The sequence below is a fragment of the Podarcis pityusensis genome (assembly GCF_964106645.2).
Source record: "Podarcis pityusensis genome assembly, chromosome: 2".
In the NCBI taxonomy this organism is placed as follows: Eukaryota; Metazoa; Chordata; class Lepidosauria; order Squamata; family Lacertidae; genus Podarcis; species Podarcis pityusensis.
In genome coordinates, this window is record NC_138029.1 from 71,017,893 (window position 1) to 71,037,359 (window position 19,467).

General features: G+C 41.7%; 2 protein-coding genes across 4 annotated transcripts in view; both read right to left on the bottom strand.

The window, feature by feature from the left end:
• The window catches only part of CDC25C (cell division cycle 25C), a 391,961-nt gene that overhangs the window by 354,658 nt on the left and 17,836 nt on the right, over positions 1-19,467 (bottom strand). The gene's annotated exons all lie outside the window — the stretch shown is intronic.
• The window catches only part of IP6K1 (inositol hexakisphosphate kinase 1), a 30,550-nt gene that overhangs the window by 6,474 nt on the left and 4,609 nt on the right, over positions 1-19,467 (bottom strand). For 2 of the 3 annotated variants that reach the window (XM_080987264.1, XM_080987263.1), the window contains exons 2-5: positions 5,611-5,957; positions 2,655-2,865; positions 2,149-2,321; positions 921-1,096 (exon numbers count right to left, since the gene is read on the bottom strand). In XM_080987264.1, the coding sequence (XP_080843390.1) occupies positions 921-1,096; positions 2,149-2,321; positions 2,655-2,865; positions 5,611-5,833 (783 nt within the window). In that variant the 5' untranslated portion in view covers positions 5,834-5,957. Of the gene's footprint in view, positions 1-920; positions 1,097-2,148; positions 2,322-2,654; positions 2,866-5,610; positions 5,958-19,248 lie in introns of all 3 variants that reach the window. The other variant, XM_080987265.1, reaches the window with a different exon arrangement.

A 19,467-nucleotide genomic window follows, 5' to 3' on the forward strand; every position in this document is an offset into this window, starting at 1 on the left:
ATCTACAACACTCAAAAGCAAGGGACACCTATCTGACACCCTGACGAATGCAGATGTTCTGTGCTTTTTTTGTGCAAGGTGTCACCACCCATTTTGAACAAGAGAGCCTCATACAGTTTCAAGATTGATGAAACTTCTGTTCATCCTTGCCCATTAGTGGGTTTCAAATATATATGTATCTGAGAAAGAGAGAGATTTTCCTATGTCCAAGCCTACTATCCTAATACTGCCTTGGCTCCTCAAGGATCAGAGGTTAATAACCTCAGAGTAAGTCTTACACCCCAAGGAGCACTATTCCATTCACTAGCATGTGAGCACTACCAGGTGAGCTGCCTATGTTAACCACAGTTCAAAAGCTAAGGATGCTCACTATGACATATGGAGATTGTTTGCTATTAAGCAGCTGGTAATATTTGCCACCAACTCCACACACCAAAGTGCTGCCCTATGCTAACAGGGAAGGAAGACAGCAGTCCTATACCCACTTATATTGCAATAAACCTCATTAAAATCAATGGGATTTACTTCTGAGTAGATCCTGCATAGGAGTGCATTGTAAATCACTTTATGCTAATGACTGCTAAACATTGCTCCACTCTTTCCCCCCCCCGCCCCCACTTAATTGCATACCTGAACATGGGGGATAATGTCACACTTTGACAAAAGAGGGCAGATATTGAAGCCTTTTGCAGTTAGTGCTGGAAAGTCTTCAAACCTCTCTATGAAGACTAGAAATGTGCATTTGTGGGAGAGAGACTCTATTATTATAAATTACACACACAGCTTTTTTAAAAAGGAAGCAGAGATTCTCTGTATTCTAAGCAGTTGCCAAATACTATTACACGCCCTCTTGCACAGGAAGGTATCAGCCCTGGCTATCAATCATGCAACAGAAGTTTTGCTAGCAGCTTATACGGTACCTGCATTCCACAAACCCGTACGCCTAGTGTGGCCGAGGTGCTCTGGGCACACTTCTTCATCTGCCGAGCAGCTTTCTCCTCAGATGCATCATCCCCGTGCTGCCTGGTCCCCATTTTCAAGTCAAGCACACAGGGAAATTTGAAATGGTGTACCACGTTCTCCAGTAAAAGGAATTCTAAGGAGCCAGTAAAGGTAAATTTGTTTCTTTAAACTCAGCATTCCTAGAACTGCTTTGATTGGTTTCTACAGAAATTCTAAGACCCCTCTCTTTCATTCAGAAAATGCACTGGTAAAGATCTTAACTCTGACCAAAAAAAAGAACAAGACAGGAAAGAACAAAAACAAATATATGAAACCTCCACCCCCAATGATAAAAGGAAGAAACAAGCATTTCATCTTCAGGGGCAGGGGACAAGCCAAGGAAGAGAAAGCCTAGTTTAATACCATAAGAAGAAACGCTCCCATTTTTAAAGCAAGAGCAGACTTTCCACTCCAGAACTGATATTCGGGTCCTGGTGCTGGGCTACAGGAGGTGGCCAAACAAGAAAACAGTGACTGAAGTAGGGTTACCAGATGTCCCTGGATTCACCAATCTGTCTCCGGAATGACCCCGGATTCTAATTAATGTCCCTCGATTTATGCCCAGAGAGTGGCGGCTGTTACAGCGTCGGCAGCTTTGACAATGTCTATGTGCGCATGGCGAGCCCCAGGCAGCAAGCAGCACACGCCCAAACTACGCTTGCACCCCGCCCCCTGGTCACTCACAGTCTCCCGGAGCAGCTGATAGGCACTTGGGCTGAACCTTGCCCCACCCCCCCTCCATCTATAACCAAGGAACCTGGCTCTGGTTGACATGGAAACTACATGTTTACAAAATGATGCTCCCTACTAATAATCCGGATGCTACTGTCTTTTAACCCCTTGGCTGCTGCAAAAAAAGTGTCCTCAGATTCATTGAAAAAAATCTGGTAACCATAGACTGAAGGCCACAGAAAAACACTAGTTATGCCGACTCACAATTCAGCCTACCAGGGCAGGGTAGGTCTTTTAAAGATGAAAATGCTCCAAGCAGGGTTTACTGGCAGGGTGTCAGTCACCCCCGAAGGCGCACTCTTTCACTGCCTCCCAAAACAAACAGATGACAGTGGCAGTCAGCCACCCCTCTTAGTCCCCATCAAAGACCTTGTGAGCATGCAGTCAGTATACACTATGCCTTTGGGAGGATACTGTAGAGCTTACGTTCCTTGGACTCTGAGCGCATGCGGCTCAACTGTTGCTTGTGGCAACGCAGACTCCACGGGTTAAATGTGATCTTTTCAGAACTCACGCTGCTATTTCCATCTAGCATCTGAAATGGAACATCTGAATGCCAGCTCTTGAGGCTCTTCGTGTCCTGGAAGCTGTTGGCACAATATGGTATCACAAATAAGAGCTTTGCTAGGAATTAGATTACAACAGAGATTAGCATTTGGGCTACTAAATTTAGTTGCTTTGCAAGAGTAATTCTGTAGGAGAGGGGGGCATTCTGCACCATTCTCATACTTGCAGTATGAGAGCCTTCTTTGCATAATTGTTAGGGTCTCAGGAAATCGATGTCCAGCGAGCATGTACAAGATTACAGTATCTTTACTGGGGAACATTTTGCCAAAAAAGGGAGTGAAATGTTGTTTAAGGGAAGCAACTTCTGAAAAGCTATGTCTGAACTAAGGAAAAACAACTGAAATACATGGTACCTTTCTGATGTGTCACTGGCCAGTCCAGCTCTCTCCTCTTTGTGCTCACTGCCACTGCCAGACCTGTTGAGGCTTCTGCGAGAGTGTTTGCGACGCGGCTGGTCCCTCTCTGGAACATCTTCCTGCTCCAAGGCTTCACTCTCCACGTAGGGGTATGCTACCAGGTTAATGTAGCCATCACTGTCTCCCTCAAAACAGACAGACACCACACCTGCCAGACACAAGCCACATGTGGCATTCCTCACATGAAATTTCTTAGTAGCCAGGTAACAGCCACAAAAACTAGCACTCTAAGAGGTTGTTGCCAAGGACCATGTAAGGGAGAGAAACAAAATGAAACCATAAGATGAACTCTCTCTCTCTCTCTCTCTCTCTCTCTGTGTGTGTGTGTAAAGCAGCTATTGTCACATCAATGGTGTGTCCAGAAGATGTATCAATTATGGTGTTTGGGCAGGAGGAATTGGCCAGATGTGCTTTTGGGGGGGGGGAAGGATTATGTGCAAGAAAGAAAAATTATACACTTTATAAAGTTACAGCTCTTTTGGATTTTGTATGCAACATGTATGTAACAGAGTGGCCCTTGAGAATATATGACTGTCTCTGGTCTACTTGATGCAACAGCAATAGTTTCTATAACTAAAAGCTTACTACACAGGTAAATAAAATGAGCATGGAATAGTATCTTGAAAGCACTCAGTTTCAAATTATAGGCTTTCAAAGGTGCCCTTTTCAGACCACCTCCATTTCAAAGAGGAGAAATACAGAGTAGAAATGACATTTTGATGGTAAATAAAAATAATTGTGGAGTCAAGAGTTTGTCCCATGAAGGCACATTAAGTATTTAAGCACATCTAGTATAGGCTTAGCTCTAGCCATTATCTGCATAGTCTGTGCCCAAAGAGTGCATTCATAAGTCACTCTTGTCAATTTTCTGGCACAGCTTCTTAATATTAACTGGAATGACTCCAGGTTGAGATGCAATCTATTTTCTCTTGTGAGAAAGGCTATTTCAGTATAAATTGAATTTTGTTGTACGTGAATTGAAATTAAGACTGGCTTTCCTTGTCACATTTTCCCAATAGCAGTAATAGAAAAATGTGCATGATCTTCTGATCCATTCAAGAGTAACATATTATTAAAGAAGAGTCACCCTCCTTTGCTATAACATGGGGCAGATTGTTTTCTTCTGTGACAGGCTTTTTCTGTATAGCTTCATCTATAAAGAATGATGTGCCTATTCATGACAGCCCATCTGCTTTCTGTATGAATTTAAGAACATTAATTGTTTCTACTTTAGTTTTATTAAACACAGAATTTATTTAGTATCAACAACTTTATAGTCTCTGCATTAAAAATGCAGCAGCAGACTACTACAATTGCCCCACCTTCCAAACACCATTTCCAAGCCCTCAAAACTTTTGCAAATAACAAATGCTTGGTGTTAGTTATCACAGCTGCAATCTATAAAGCATTACCTGTAAATCCCACATAAATCAATGGAGTGACTTGGAGTAGATATGTAAGGATAGTACCATAAGGCTGTGCAAGGTGTTCTCAGGGCTAAGTAGCTTTAAAGAACCAGACAGCCAAAACAGAGGCGGAAACACAAGTGAAAACAGATAAGTTTATTGACACATATACAAAAGAAGGGGGGCAGGAATCAAAGAAGGTGCTCAAGAGAAATCAGCAAGGTGGGGCGCAATATCAGATAAATGCAAGACTTTCTCAAAGGCAGGACAGAGATGCTGTATTGCACCATGGGATTTATTTGTATCTCACGGTGCTGCATCTGCCTTGACAACTGACAGGGCCCTAAAGCCCAACCTGGCAGGTTCAGTCCTATTGTGGGAGATCTAGACTTGCTAATAGCAGGAGTAGCCAATATGGTGTCCCAGGTGAAAGAAACTCTAGAAAGGCCTAAGCTCCAAGTGGCAGCTACAAGGAAAACTTACCAAGATGGAATGCTTACGTTTTAAAGTTAGAAGATTAACTCTTTCAATATATGGCAAAAGAGGTGATGTGAAAAAGAAATTTCTCTCTTAAGACTCATTTGAAACTACACAAGTAAGGCCCAGTTAATACACACCAGAATCCTCCATGCAGAACAGCTTTGTGTCCAAAATTACAGGGAGGGGGAAATGCACATTGCCTCAAAGTCTTGTTTTTTAGTTGCCATACTTGCACAAATTGCCACCAGAAAGCAGCATAGTCTTAGTGCCTCATATGTTACTTTCTCCAGGAGACGATGGTCACTGGACCACTCCACTATGAGATTCAGAGGATATAAGCCAGACTTAAGACTAGAATCCTGAGCACAGTTACCGGGAAGTAAGTCCAAGTGAACTATGTAGGGCTTATATGACTTTGAAACTAAACCCAACTGGGCTTTAGAAGTACTGCCAGCCAGCAATGCCATTAATAAGATCTTATGACTGCCTAAGCATATAAACAAATTGTTCTCATCCATGCATTGTCTGAAAATACATGGGAAAGTTTCAAAGTGATCTTATGGATAGTATGTCATGAAATAGTTCCATTAGATTTCAATTTGTGCAACGGAACTTCCCTCCCTCTTCTCTCCCTGCACACCCTCAGATCAGACTGGGGGAGCCTTCAGGATTGTTTTATGAGGCATGCGGGAAGAAGAGGGGACTTTTCTGTTGTGCAGCCAGAAGTACTTGCACTAACAGAACTAATTTGTAGGACACCACCCTATGTATACATTCACAGCACAGTTGAAGTTTTTAATGTTTGAAGTTTTATTCTGTTTTTAAGGTTCTATTGACAGCCGCCCAGAGTGGCTGAGAAAACCCAGCCAGATGGGCGGGGTAGAAATAATAAAGAATTATTATTATTATTATTATTATTATTATTATTATTGATAGAAGAGTGCCCTCCAGATACACTAAAATACTCTGGATTTAAATGAGATTCTCCAAAGATTTTGGGAGCTTACCTTTGTATTCAGGTGTGAATTCCTTCATTTCTGGAGGCAGGGACTCATAGAAGCGCTGTTCTCTGGTGATGAGAGGCTTGCACACAGTGTGGTCATCGTAGCGCATCATGCTGCTGTGGCCACCCACCTGATGGATGAAAGGCTCCAGAAGGACCCCTCGGCCTCCTGTGTGGGATGCGTTCTTGCCATGCTTCCCCACCTCCATGGTTTGACAAACACACATTGCGTAGGGCACCAGTCGCACACTTGGAGCTGGGGGTGAGCTGCATGGGGTGGAAGGAGGAGTTTCTCAAGGAGCAAAATCTCTACCACTCAGATGTCTTAGTAAGAAAGCATGTGCCAATGGTCTGCAAAACAGAGAAGATTCCATAAAACTTAGCCAGTGCTCACTTGCATCAGCCCCAGTACAAAGTCTACCATGTAGCTATGATTTATACACACACACACACACACACACACACACACGCAGTACTCTTTTTACACACTTCTGTATTTTATCAATTATCTTGACAAGGCAATAATTTCTTAAGAGGTTTGTGACCAAAACCGAGAAAGAGCAATGACCTACCAGCTATTCAGAGCAACCTAGATCCTTTAATAAGTTAAGCCCATCCTTTACTTAAAGCATTACTCCTCTATGCCAGCAAGGAATTACCATATTTTTCGCCCTATAGGACGCACCTAGATTTGGGGGGGGGGGAATAAAGGGGGGGAAATTATTCCCCCCCCCCAGGCGCGGGGCTGGGGCGGGGGAAGCCCAAGCTTCCCCCGACCCCAGCTCCCAGAGCGGGACCCAGAGCACACCTTTCCCGCTGCCCCCCAACTTGGTTAGAAGGCTGGCAGGGGGGAGAAGCCTGCTCCTCCCCGTCGCCAGCCCCGCAAACTCGGGGGACAGCGGGGAGGTGGAACGCCGCCATCCCGCTGTCCCCCGACTTGGTTAGAAGGCTGGCGGGGGGGAGAAGCCTGCTCCTCCCCAGCCCCGCAAACTCGGGGGACAGCGGGGAGGTGGAACGCCGCCATCCCGCTGTCCCCCGACTTGGTTAGAAGGCTGGCGGGGGGGAGAAGCCTGCTCCTCCCCGTCGCCAGCCCCGCAAACTCAGGGGACAGCGGGAGAGGCGCAGCGCAGCTTCGGCATCGCTCTGGGAGCTTGCGGGGCTGGGGGAGGGGGAAGCCCTCCGCCAGCCTCCAAACCAGGTCCAGAGAGAGCGGGATGGCGCGCTGCGCCTCTCCTGCTGTACCCTGAGTTTGCGGGGCTGGCGACGGGGAGGAGCAGGCTTCTCCCCCCCGCCAGCCTTCTAACCAAGTCGGGGGACAGCAGGATGGCGGCGTTCCGCCTCCCCGCTGTCCCCCAAGCTTGTGGGGCTGGCGGTGGGGCTCTCCTGAAGCCTGGAGAGCGAGAGGGGTCGGTGCGCACTGACCCCTCTTGCTCTCCAGGCTTCAGCGAAAGCCTGCATTCGCCCCATAGGACGCACACACATTTCCCCTTCATTTTTGGAGGGGAAAAAGTGCGTCCTATAGGGCGAAATACACGGTAGTTCAACAACATCCCATGCCTTCCGTTTGAGCCATCTCATGTACTTGTCCCCAATAAAGCATCCTTCAATTCACGTAAATGTTGAACTGACAGTTAAGTTGTACAAAAAGGTTCACTGAATAACTCGAAGAAAAGGCATTTCAAAATAAAAAGTAGGCTTTCATCACTGAAGATGCAACGGTTGCATGTTAGGTGATGTGATAAGGGAAACACTAATTAGTCATTAGGAGAAGGGGAAAGGTCAATGTTTTAGGTCTACCATTTGCTACTAACAAGCAAAGCATAAACAAAGAAGAGTAAGGAGCTTGCAAACTGCCTCTCAAGCCTTGGTTTATAATATGAATTTCATGAGTATGTTTTTGACAAGCTTCTGATATAATTTTTGAAAGTCCCCTGCTTTTTACAAAACAGATTGAGCCAACTGTGCCCCAAAGTTGCCCTGAGAGGTGCATGCTTCCTCTCCCCTTTCACAGTAAGGTCATGCTTTTGATATTTCAACAGGAGGCTAAAATAGAAGATGACTGAGGTAGACAAAAATGATTTCAGTCTAGTCTAACTGCCAAACAGATTGGTGGCTTCTGCAGAGTTCTAATTTGGCCAGTGATCTTGTGTAAAGCCGATTAGTAAGGGCACTACTTTGGAAAGTCTCATGGCCTCAGGCGAGGATGCACTTGTGATAGCTGTTCTGTTTATCTATGGCTTATATTAAGCTACTGGACACAGTTTGCATTCTGCAAGCATAGATATGTCCCTCTTCCCTCGTTGCCAGGTAGGGAACTTGTTAAAGCAAATGAAGAGGGACGTATGTAAGACCTGTCCCATTTTTCAGACTCACATGGTTGGCTAGCACTAAAATACTCCCTTCCCCCAAAAGAGGCTCCTTTCGAGTATGTGATGAAAAAGCTCCCATCGCTTCACATTTCATCCATCTACTTAGCTCACTATGTGAATGACTACTGACCAATATTATGAGGTAGGTTTAACCTCCAAAGTTTAACAGCAGTGGTTTGTATGCCATTTTTAGGTTTCTCCAACAATCAAAACGTTACGAGCTATATGTGTACCAGTTTTTAGCTGGCTGTCGGTGAAATATATTCATATGACTGATATGGAACAGTGAATGAACGAGTCAATAAGCACATTTACAGAATAAGCGGCAATAGGGAGGAGGGGGTCATTTGGAACTGGCATTTTCTACATGTCACTACATACACTAGCAACTGCTCAGTTGTTTATCAAGTATCATACACACACCTTCAAAGGAGCTTACAGAACCTGATCTACTGAGCACTCAAAACTTTGGCATTGGCGACGAATATCAGCTTGCAGTCCAGGAATGAAGATACTACTCTAATCACAACATAAAATTCAAAAGGTATTTTAATCCAATGTTCTTCAACCTCGTATCCAAATGCTGAACCACTACAACCCTCATTACCCTCAGCTAACTTAGCCAAGTGTCAGTGATGATGGGAATTGTAGCGCAACACCATCTGGTGACCCAAGGTTGAAGAAGATTGTTGTAGTTGAATAATCTTTTTTAAAGGAAACATTAATACAAGTACTTGTAATCAGTACATGCTTACTTTGTAATCCTACACATATAGCTACTGTAACAAGCTTACAGCTAATACGTTTTGCATTTTGGAATACAGTAGCTTTTTTAAAAGGGTTACAAGACCTAAAAGTTGCCTCTGTGAACCAGAGGGTTGGTTCTTACATTACAGCCACCAAATGAATACTAGATACATTACAGCACCAAGAGTACTACAAGAGTACTTTAACATGGTTAAAGAACAGTCACATATTATAGTTGTGAAGTGGACTATGCTTCATCATACTGAAGCATTTCCACTGACATCCATTACGTAAGAATCAGTCCAAGTGCACCAGAATTGCACGTTTCTATGCACAGAAGAAATTCAAAAAGAATGGGTTGGGGGTCAAATGGAGCTGTAGTTTTAACTGAGCTTGCCAGTGAATTATTACTTTCAGACAAATGTTAATTGAATTTTGAGAGGGAGTTGCTTATTAAGAAACACACAAAGCAACAGTACCTGAACAATCTGAAGAGGCCACAAAAATGTATGATAAGCTTGGGGGAAGAGACTCTCATGCTGTTTATTGTGTATGAGAGAGGAAAGAGAAACATCTTAAATTATTCTGGTTTTATAAGAGATCTACAGTTGTATAGGCAGAGAAAAATTATCCCCTCTCAAAATGAACCCCTGTATTTCTATTCCATGGCCATTAAGATAACATGAAGATCAGCCAATAAATTCACACCTATGTTTACAAGTTAAGAGCCCAGGTTAATAGTTTCAGTTCTTACCATTTACAAAAGAAGTCTAAAGTGTTTGTAACTCATAACAGGAAGAACAGAAATGATTTTCACTATTTGGCAATAAGACTTTGAGTGAGAGTTAATGTTTGGGAGTTGAAGTGATAAACCTAGGAACTTCCATTAGCCTTCAACTCTCTGATCCAGTTGTGATGATATATATATTTACAGTTTTCTGCAGACTGCTACAATTTTTTTTTCTTTTTTACAGAAAACCTACTTGCTACTGAAAACACTAGCCTGCCTAGTTAATGCTGTCAAAACAGACCAAAAAAGCAAAAGAAATTGCAAAAGAAGCTAGTTGGCTTGGCAACTATATCAACTGAGCATGCCCAAGCATCACCTGCACTTGACCTGAAGGAATTGGTAACAAACTTTGGAGAGGAAAAGGCACACAAACTTGAAACTTTTAAGAGATTTAAAATTTTAACAATAAAATTCACAAAATTATTCACAATGATTTGTGTGCTAAAACACTTTTTGTATTTGAGAAAGATAATCAAAGATCGTTGCATTACTTATTCTTGCAATTTAAAATAAATTTAGCAGTTTCAAGTTTTGTGCTTTTCATTCCCCCCGTTTTTTGAAAACTGAAGTTAACAATGGAGGTGTGTGTGTGTACGTGCAAATAGTTAGCCTTGCCTAGGGCACAAAATAGCCTGGCACCAGCACTGTCTCAGCTACATCTGAAACAGTTTATGAGTATTTATGTGTCACAGGAGATCAAATTCTACTTTAGTGGATCATAAGGCTGTCAACAAATAATTGGTAACTGCTGACAGAGCCCATTCCTCCTGACATCTAAACATAACTGAAGACAGGAAGTGTTAAGCGGGTATCATCTAAAACCTTAGATAAGGAGGTTATGGATTAGAAACTGGTGAATTTGGAGTTTTGGGGGAAGAGGGAGAACATCTGATGAGGAAAGAAAAAAGAAGAGAGCACAAGATGTTAGCAAAGTGAGGCTGTCAGTCAAACACTGTTTTCACCATTTCTTAAAGCAAGAAGAACAAAATTTCCTCCAAGGTCCCATTGTCTATGCCAGTCACCTCAACCTTGCACTCTCCAGATATTTTGGACCAGACTAAAATCGCCATTAGCTATTGCCAGCACTCCACAGTACGATTGTAAAAGGGACAAAATTGCATCAGCTTACCTCAAAGACTATTTAAGAAAACACAGAATTTGAAAATTTAGTGTTAGCAAATGAATTTTATGGGAAATCACTAAACACTCAGAAAGTGGATAGAAAAGTTCATATGGGGAAGTGGAATAGAAAACTACAGAGTTAAGTCCCAGAGGAGATGGGGACATGCCTTTATACAAAAGGCTCACACTTCTCAGTGACAGTCTGCTTTAAATAAATCTGATTCAAAATTAATTCACAATGGTGTTTAGCAGCCTGAAAAATTTGGAAGAGCTATAACAGAGACTTCTATCATATGTGGTGAGAATATGCAAAAAAACCCAACAACCGCCAGATACTAGAAGATAGCATTAGGAATAAATGATGAACTAGTTCAGTTCAGTTCAGTGTAGAATTAAAGCCCGTGGACTATATGCTAATTTTATCAAGAGCTGTGTATCAACTGAAAAAATATTTTAAAATAAATGATCACAATAGCTACATTGCTCTTTGTAAACACAGAAAAGCAATCAATGTCCTACTACAGTAGACCAATTACAATAGATATAGTATCAAACAGAAGTTATTTGAGCAGCTGGATCCTGATAATTCAGTATCTAAGACAAAGAAATGATTTCAAGGAAACAGAGGGAGATCGTGTAATACTTTGAAACTGGGTGGGGTTGGGAGTTAAATTGTAAGATAAGCATAATGAAAGTAATTTGACGTATAAAGCTGTGCAAATGCTATTAATGTGTATTAAATGTATACATTCTGTATAAAGCTTTTCATGAAATAAAAGAGAGGCCAGATCACCCTGTATTCAGTAACAGCTGGTGTGATGCTTAGCTTACACTGAAGAGAGATTTCCCTCTGCCTGAACACTTAGGAGAAATACCATTGTGGAGTAGAGGTATAATAGTGATCCACCAACAGCTGTACCAGCACTTCCCATTCCATATTTGAGAGAGGTTTTAAAAGTAAACAGCTTATTTAAATAAAGCCAGTAAATAAAATTAGTATTGCAAGGACTGTGCAGACAAAAATTAACCACATCAAGGAAAATAAAATTCATTAATTTTCTTTCAAAGGCTGGACTGGATGAATCCCAAACTGGAATTAAGATTGCCAGAAGATATATCAACAGCCTCAGATATGCAGATGACACAACCTTGATGGCAGAAAGTGAGGAGGAATTAAAGAACCTTTTAATGAGGGTGAAAGAGGAGAGCGCAAAATATGGTCTGAAGCTCAACATCAAAAAAATGAAGATCATGGCCACTGGTCCCATCACCTCCTGGCAAATAGAAAGGAAAGAAATGGAGGAGGTGAGAGATTTTACTTTCTTGGGCTCCATGATCACTGCAGATGGTGACAGCAGTCACAAAATCAAAAGACGCCTGCTCCTTGGGAGAAAAGCAATGACAAACCTAGACAGCATCTTTAAAAGCAGAGACATCACCTTGCTGACAAAGGTCCGTATAGGTATAGTTATAGCTATGGCTTTCTCAGTAGTGATGTATGGAAGTGAGAGCTGGACCATAAAGAAGGCTGATTGCCGAAGAATTGACACTTTTGAATTATGGTGCTGGAGGAGACTCTTGAGAGTCCCACGGACTGCAAGAAGATCAAACCTATCCATTCTGAAGGAAATCAGCCCTGAGTGCTCACTGGAAGGACAGATCGTGAAGCTGAGGCTCCAATACTTTGGCCACCTCATGAGAAAAGAAGATTCCCTGGAAAAGACCCTGATGTTGGGAAAGATTGAGGGCACAAGGATAAGGGGACAACAGGACGAGATGGTTGGACAGTGTTCTTGAAGCTGCCAACATGAGTTTTACCAAACTGCAGGAGGCAGTAGAAGACAGGAGTGTCTGGCGTGCTCTGGTCCATGGGGTCACGAAGAGTCGGACTCGACTAAACGACTAAACAACAACAACAACAACGAAGAGTAAAAATAATCTTAGAGCTTTGTAACAGAGCACTGAGACTAATAATAATAGGAAGTAAGACTTAAGGGGTATTTTGTTTCAATTCATACACCAGTCAATGTTTGTTGTTTAATATTGAAGTAAAGTGGAAATCTGCTATGGGAGGCAGCCTCAGAAAATAATTTCAGGAGCTAAATGCAAAGCAGCAGCATACATCTTCCTCCTGTCTTTACTAATTTTTAGAAACCCAGAAAAGATGTAAGATTATGTTTCTTATTTCCTGCAGAAGAAAGTTATGAAGTCTAGAAGTCAGTATTTCCTGCAAATATTAAAACTGTCAGAAAATGCTGGACACTGAAGAATAGACTAGATAAAATTGTCAACCATTCATACAACATGGCAAAAATAATGTTCAAAGCAGTCACTTATGGTACAGCCAACAAATACCATTCAATTTGTCAATCCTATGGTTCCTAAAGGTCTACTTCAATGCAATCTGAAACACTGAACACACAGTTCTGCATAATAAAATGAGGAACTTGGAGACTCTGGCTCAAGAGAGGTAATGGAACAGATAAGTGTCTCGTATTTCAGTTAGTTAAACCCAGTAGAGCAGTCCAAATCCCAATATTCAAACATCATCTTACTGGTGGAAAAACCCTACAGTTTATAATCCTTAAACTGCATTTTTTCAAAGCACCCCTTTCGCTATAGACACACCACATGTTAATTGACATGTACGGATCTCTACAGCAATCTTTGCAATTTACAAAGCATTTACAAATATGATTTTAAAAAAGGATTTTCACCACAGCTGCAGAAACTATTACAAAGAATTTCAGAAGACCGCCAATATTCTCTCATTTTACTTCAAGGCCAAACATGAAGAAAACCCAACAGCAGAAATGACAGTGCAATTCACCACTTAAGTGATTGTTGCTCTTCTTCTAGTGCTTATTTCTTTAATACATTTCTCTTTCATTTCAGGTTAATAACAGCTATATAGAATTTGTAAAGCATTTAATTTCTGGTCTACTACTAGACCAGATGGGCAGGGTATTAATAATAATAATAATAATAATAATAATAATAATAATTCTCTCAAAAGTGTGGATATGTTTTGTGGTAATGATTACAGGAGCAAGTCAGTTTACTGCAGGTTGCTCAGATCACAAAAGCCTTCAAGTATATCTGGTTTCCAGGAAGTCTGCTAACAAGTAGATTCTTTGCGGCCATAGTTTTGCTCTTATTCTAAAAGAACAGGCACCCCCAAACTCGGCCCTCCATCTGTTTTGGGACTACAACTCCCACCCCCCCTGGCTAACAGGATCAGTGGTCAGGGATTATGGGAGTTGTAGTCCCAAAACAGATGAAGGGCTGAGTTTGGATGTGCCTGTAAAAGAAAGTATAATACAAAGCACACTTCAAGCGACTTATCCCACCTGCCCTGCACTGTAGCACAGCCCTGTTCTCTGTGGTGCAGCCACTGTTTGTGCCAAGGTTTTGCTGCCACAAATAAAGTGCAAAAGCAGAAAGAAGACTGCAACCAAAGAACTGGCTGGTTAGTCCAAATCAATATGAAATTCATTCATTCATGACTTTCAGGTGCATGCTGCCCACTTAGGGTTGCCATGTTACAATGCTACAGTGACAACTGAAGTCATAATTTGTAGAATTCCCTTACAGTGGTACCTTGGGTTAAGTACTTAATTCGTTCCAGAGGTCCGTTCTTAACCTGAAACTGTTCTAAACCTGAAGCACCACTTTAGCTAATGGGGCCTCCTGCTGCTGCCATGCCGCCAGAGCACGATTTCTGTTCTCATCCTGAAGCAAAGTTCTTAACACGAGGTACCATTTCTGGGTTAGCGGAGTCTGTAACCAGAAGCGTATGTAACACGAAGTGTATGTAACCCAAGGTACCACTGTATTCAGGTTTAGGCTCTAGAGCCAGCAACCACTTCTTTTAACCACCATGTCTTGACCTAATGCTCCTCTCTCCCTCAACAGCACAGAGTGTCTCCTGGCCTTAAATGCTGAGTAGTTTCTTTGGAGTGGTCTCTCTGATAAGTCCCTTCTTGTCTCAAGTCCCAATCTCATGTAACATAGCAACCTGGCTCTTCCTGAAGGTTCCTCTTTCTCAATCCATTCCCTGATCACCATCATTCTTAAACCTAGCCTCTACACCCCAAGAACTCAGTCTCTCCCTTGTTTGTAACTACAGCCATATTGACAATTCCCTCAAAGGAAATGAACTGCAAACTGTTTAGTTCCCTGAACAACTAACATTCTGTGCTTTTGTATAAGCTCAGAAGCTTCACAGGGCACAATGCAATAGATGTACACATTTACTAGAGCAAAGCAAAACACAAAACAAAGAGGAACTACCGCTGGCACATAACTTAAGATACATTAGCATAAAACTGGTGCCAATCAGTAAGACACCAGAGGTAAAATGCATTATCTGTGCAGTTAGTGACTTAGCAGGGGCAAATAACTATTCTTTCCAAGTGAATCACTTGTTAGAATTTTGACTCAAGCTACACTGAAAGAACAGGCACATGAGCACAAGATAATACAGTCTTCTTACCACTCTCCTGCTTGCCTGAGACAATATCTGCTTTCTCCCTCCCACAGCACACAGATAAACAAAAAAATTATCCAGTCTCTCTTCACTACCCATTTGCCCCCACTTATTTACTGGGCTATCCCTGTTGCCTGTCCCAGCCTAGTTGCTTTCTTCAACATGGAACCTAGCAATATAGCACTATGTCCCCTAGTCTGAAGGTACTGTACCAGAGAGCATGAATGCCACAGTGAGTTACTTACTGCCTTTCAGATATGCATGTTACATGCACAGATGCTACAGTGCTGCCCTTCTCCTATTGGAGAAAGTATTAGCTCTGACCTATCATGGCTAGAGCAGCTTAACATCACTACAGTAAGATGAGTGTGTGGATTGATGGCAACGGCACCTGATGCACTACTTCAATGGCTAATTAAAGCTTTATCAAAATTACTAATGTTAATATGTCAATATAATTATAATTCAAGGCAGTGCTTGGAAGTATTCTCTTTTCAGAGATAACTGTACAACATACAGAGTGGCTGGGGAAACCCAGCCAGATGGGCAGGGTATAAATAAATAATAATAGTAATTATTATTATTATTCCCATGGAATTTGGCATACTTATGCTTGCTAAAAGCAAAGAGGCAAGGGGCAAATTGCAACTGCAGTCTGACTGCTCCAGGACTTGATCACCAAGATGCTGTTGCCCTTTTATGCTGGAGAAACAAAAGCTATGTATGCTGTGTGTATGGTTTCAATTTCTCTTTGCCTTAAAAAACCCAACTGCCACATGTGATACCCCACTTTTTGTATCTCTTGTCTCTTTCCTACTGGAAAAGTTTCTGAAAGCCATCCTTAACATGCACTTCCACAATATGTGGCAGCATTTTTTTAAAAAAAGAATGGATCACCTCTCAAATCACACCGCAACCACAGACAGAAAACTGACACCAGCCAAACACCTGTTAAAACTGTAACCTCTTTTTTTCTTTTAAGAGATTCCAATTCTGGGGATCTATAAAACTTACGCTTCCAGTTACAGTTATGGAAACTCCTGTGCTCTTATTCTCCCCTCTGCCCTGCTCCCACCCCTCACATATAACATTTGTATTTTCTTATTCCTAAACTAGTCTAGAACCAATAATATTTCAGAAGTCTGGTCTCTTTGCAACCATGAGCAGAAGTTGTCCTTATGGTAGTCACAATGCATCATATTTATACAACAGCCTTTGAGCCATGACATAGCAAAGCCATTGTGTGGGAAGACCCAAATTTTGCCAAAGGGCCATGCTAGTGACTTGGCATAACTCCTAACAGGAAATGAAATGATTTTCTACTGCTCTTGCTTTCCACAGAAATGCGTCTCAAAACTCTGTGCATAATATTCACTTTTTATAAGATTCCTAAGTTACATATATTGTGCCAGATTAATGGCAGGGAAGCAGTAGAAGGAAGAAGAGGAAAAGAGTCCACAAGTTTCACAATCTTCAGTGAGTACAGGCTTATTAGCACTAATTTGCAATAATTTTCAGTAAATTTCCATCCTCCTGCAGTCCCAACAACACTCTATGTATAGATTCTGCTCCTACTCTTCTGAGGTGATGATGGATTAAAAGCTTAGATCCTTCCACAAAAAAGCTCAGTAACAATATTTTGAGAAAGCTTGCCAACAGAACTTTTGTTTTTCAGAAATGGCGCCATGTTACAAATGTTCAAATGCAGAGAGGCTTGCTGTCAGATAACATTCAGCCCAATTCTAGACAAAGTTACCCAGAAATGGGTCCTCACTGTATTCAATGAGTGGGATTCAACTAAGTTGTTGCATGGCCAGAATGGGAGCTGCTTGTGCTATGCGTCTTCGGAGGGTTGGAAAAACCCCCGGAACAGATTTAAGAGGTACATGGGGGCAGTGTAAAAACTGAGATATGAAAGCTAGGAGCTAAATGGCACCTTAAACCTAGGTTATGGGCACAACAATGGAATGTCTAGGTGCACTTTTTTATAACAAGAATACAAAGCTTAAAATGAATGAACTGCAGCTAAAATCTTATGTCCATTTTTCACATGGTCTAGTCCTCATCTGAAGACTGCAAAAAACAAAGCCATGCTTCCCCTGCCCGCCCCGCCCCCTAATATTCTTAAGAGGGTCTGTTCTCCATACTTCAGGAAGTGGCTGGAAGTGGGGAGGCAGAAAAGGGCCCTCCTTTCCTTCAGCACTGTGCAGTTTTAATCTGAAATCTTTATGCACAGTACTGTGCCCAGAGCTCAGAAACTGCTTGGGCTAATTAAATTCCCTGTTACAAAACACACTAGAACAATGGGAGTTTCAAACGCTGATGGGGGGCACACAAGGGGAGGAGTGGGGAGTCTCACTGCTCATGTGGAACTCATTCTATGCCCCCATACCTCACTTAGCACATCACTGAATTCTACCTAATAGGCTTTACCCAAAGACAGGTGTGCACAGGATTATAGCTTCATGTACACCAATAAAAGATATAGGCACTTCAAGAGCATTGCACTGAGAGCAAATTTTATAAATTTTACTCAAATATTATCAATAAAAGCATGCTGTGGCCAACAGCTGGTAAATTCTATTTTGATATTTGTCACACTGTTAGGAAACAGAGGGAGCAGCCTAAGAATTCATGTCAATTTTAATTAAGATTTATCCTATCTTACAAGTCAGTCCAAGGGCAGTTTACAATTTTTAAAAAGAAAACTGCAAAAAGAAAAAGCCCCACCTAAACATGAGGGGCTATCCACGTTTATCTGGCACCAATTATCTTCCCAATAACAATGTCTTGTCTGCACTGTCTCCAGAAAACAGCCTCCAATGGATCTTCATTAAGGAGTTCAAACACTAGAAAGTTACTGCAAACTTCTATACACCCTTATAATTTACGGTTATTTTTTAAAATATTTGAGTTCCACCCTTTATTACGGTATTCAAACAACAAAAACAAAATTCAATTAAAAACAGATAAAAAATAAAAGCAATAATCTCAAAACAGACTAAAATTAGAAATTATGGGTTCTATACATAAGTACAGTGGTACCTCTGGTTACGAACTTAATTCGTTCCGGAGGTCCGTTCTTAACCTGAGGCACCACTTCAGCTAATGGGGCCTCCTGTTGCCGTCACGCCGCTGGCAAGCAATTTCTGTTCTCATCCTGAGGTAGAGTTCTTAACCCGAGGTACCACTTCCGGGTTGGCGGAGTCTATAACCTGAAGTGTTTGTAACCTGAAGTGTTTGTAACCCAAGGTACCACTGTACTCACGCCTTGAATTCAGCTAAGAAGCAAACAGGTAGCCAGTCAAACTCTTTTATAAATGGTGAAATATCAGCAAGATGAGACATGCCAGTCAGAATACTGGCTCTGTACCAATTACAGAGTTCAAACACGTGATACAGGGAAGATAGAAGTGGCATCACCTAAGCAGAGACTATGATTGAATTACTGTTGTGGCCAATTATGTAAGCAATGTCATTTCTGCACTACTTCAGGCCCTTTCAGTCATATATATGTATAATAAAAGCAAAAACACACAACAGTGGAAATTTACAGTAAGAAAGATAAAGCTTAAGATAGTTTAGGCTAGGGTTGCAGCTTTTATCAAAAATTTAGAGATGCTGTACAGGTAGAAGAAACCAATGCTTAAAGCCAAGCACAGACAATTTAATGTCAACAAGAACTCAATTATGCTCAAATTTCTGCCTCACATTTCACTCATAGGGTACCTAACTACAAAAAGATTCACCTTTCATCTGACCCACTAAAACACCAATGATTAATTTATAGCTCATTCTATCACAGAGGCTTGGGAAGTTTATCAATATATTAAGAAGCATGGATGTCTGCTATAGTATCTCAGGCAAATGCAATTACAGTAGAACCTCGGGTTACGAATGTGATCCGTGCGGGAAGCACGTTCACAACCCGCAACACCGCGTCTGTACACATGCAGGTCACGATTCGGCGCTTCTGCGCATGCGCCGAAATCCGGAAGTAACCCATTCCGGTACTTCCAGGTTTGGCGCAGTGCACAACCCGAAAACACGTAGCCTGAAGTGTCTGTAACCCAAGGTACCACTGTAAAATACAACTTGGTTAAAAACAGAAAATGATAATCCTACCTTCCCACCACTTTCCATAGCCAGCCAAAAGTGTACACTCCTGAAATACGTTCTCTGGCTCTGATAAATTTTCAGGAATTCAAATTTGCGAAGAAGCAAGACCACCAGCCTTTAATGCTCATTTTTTTGTTTCAATATGACACATGGATAGTAACAAAGAGAAGTGCTTTTAAATGATACCGGAAATAAACAAAATATGATGGTTAGCATGCGTGTGTG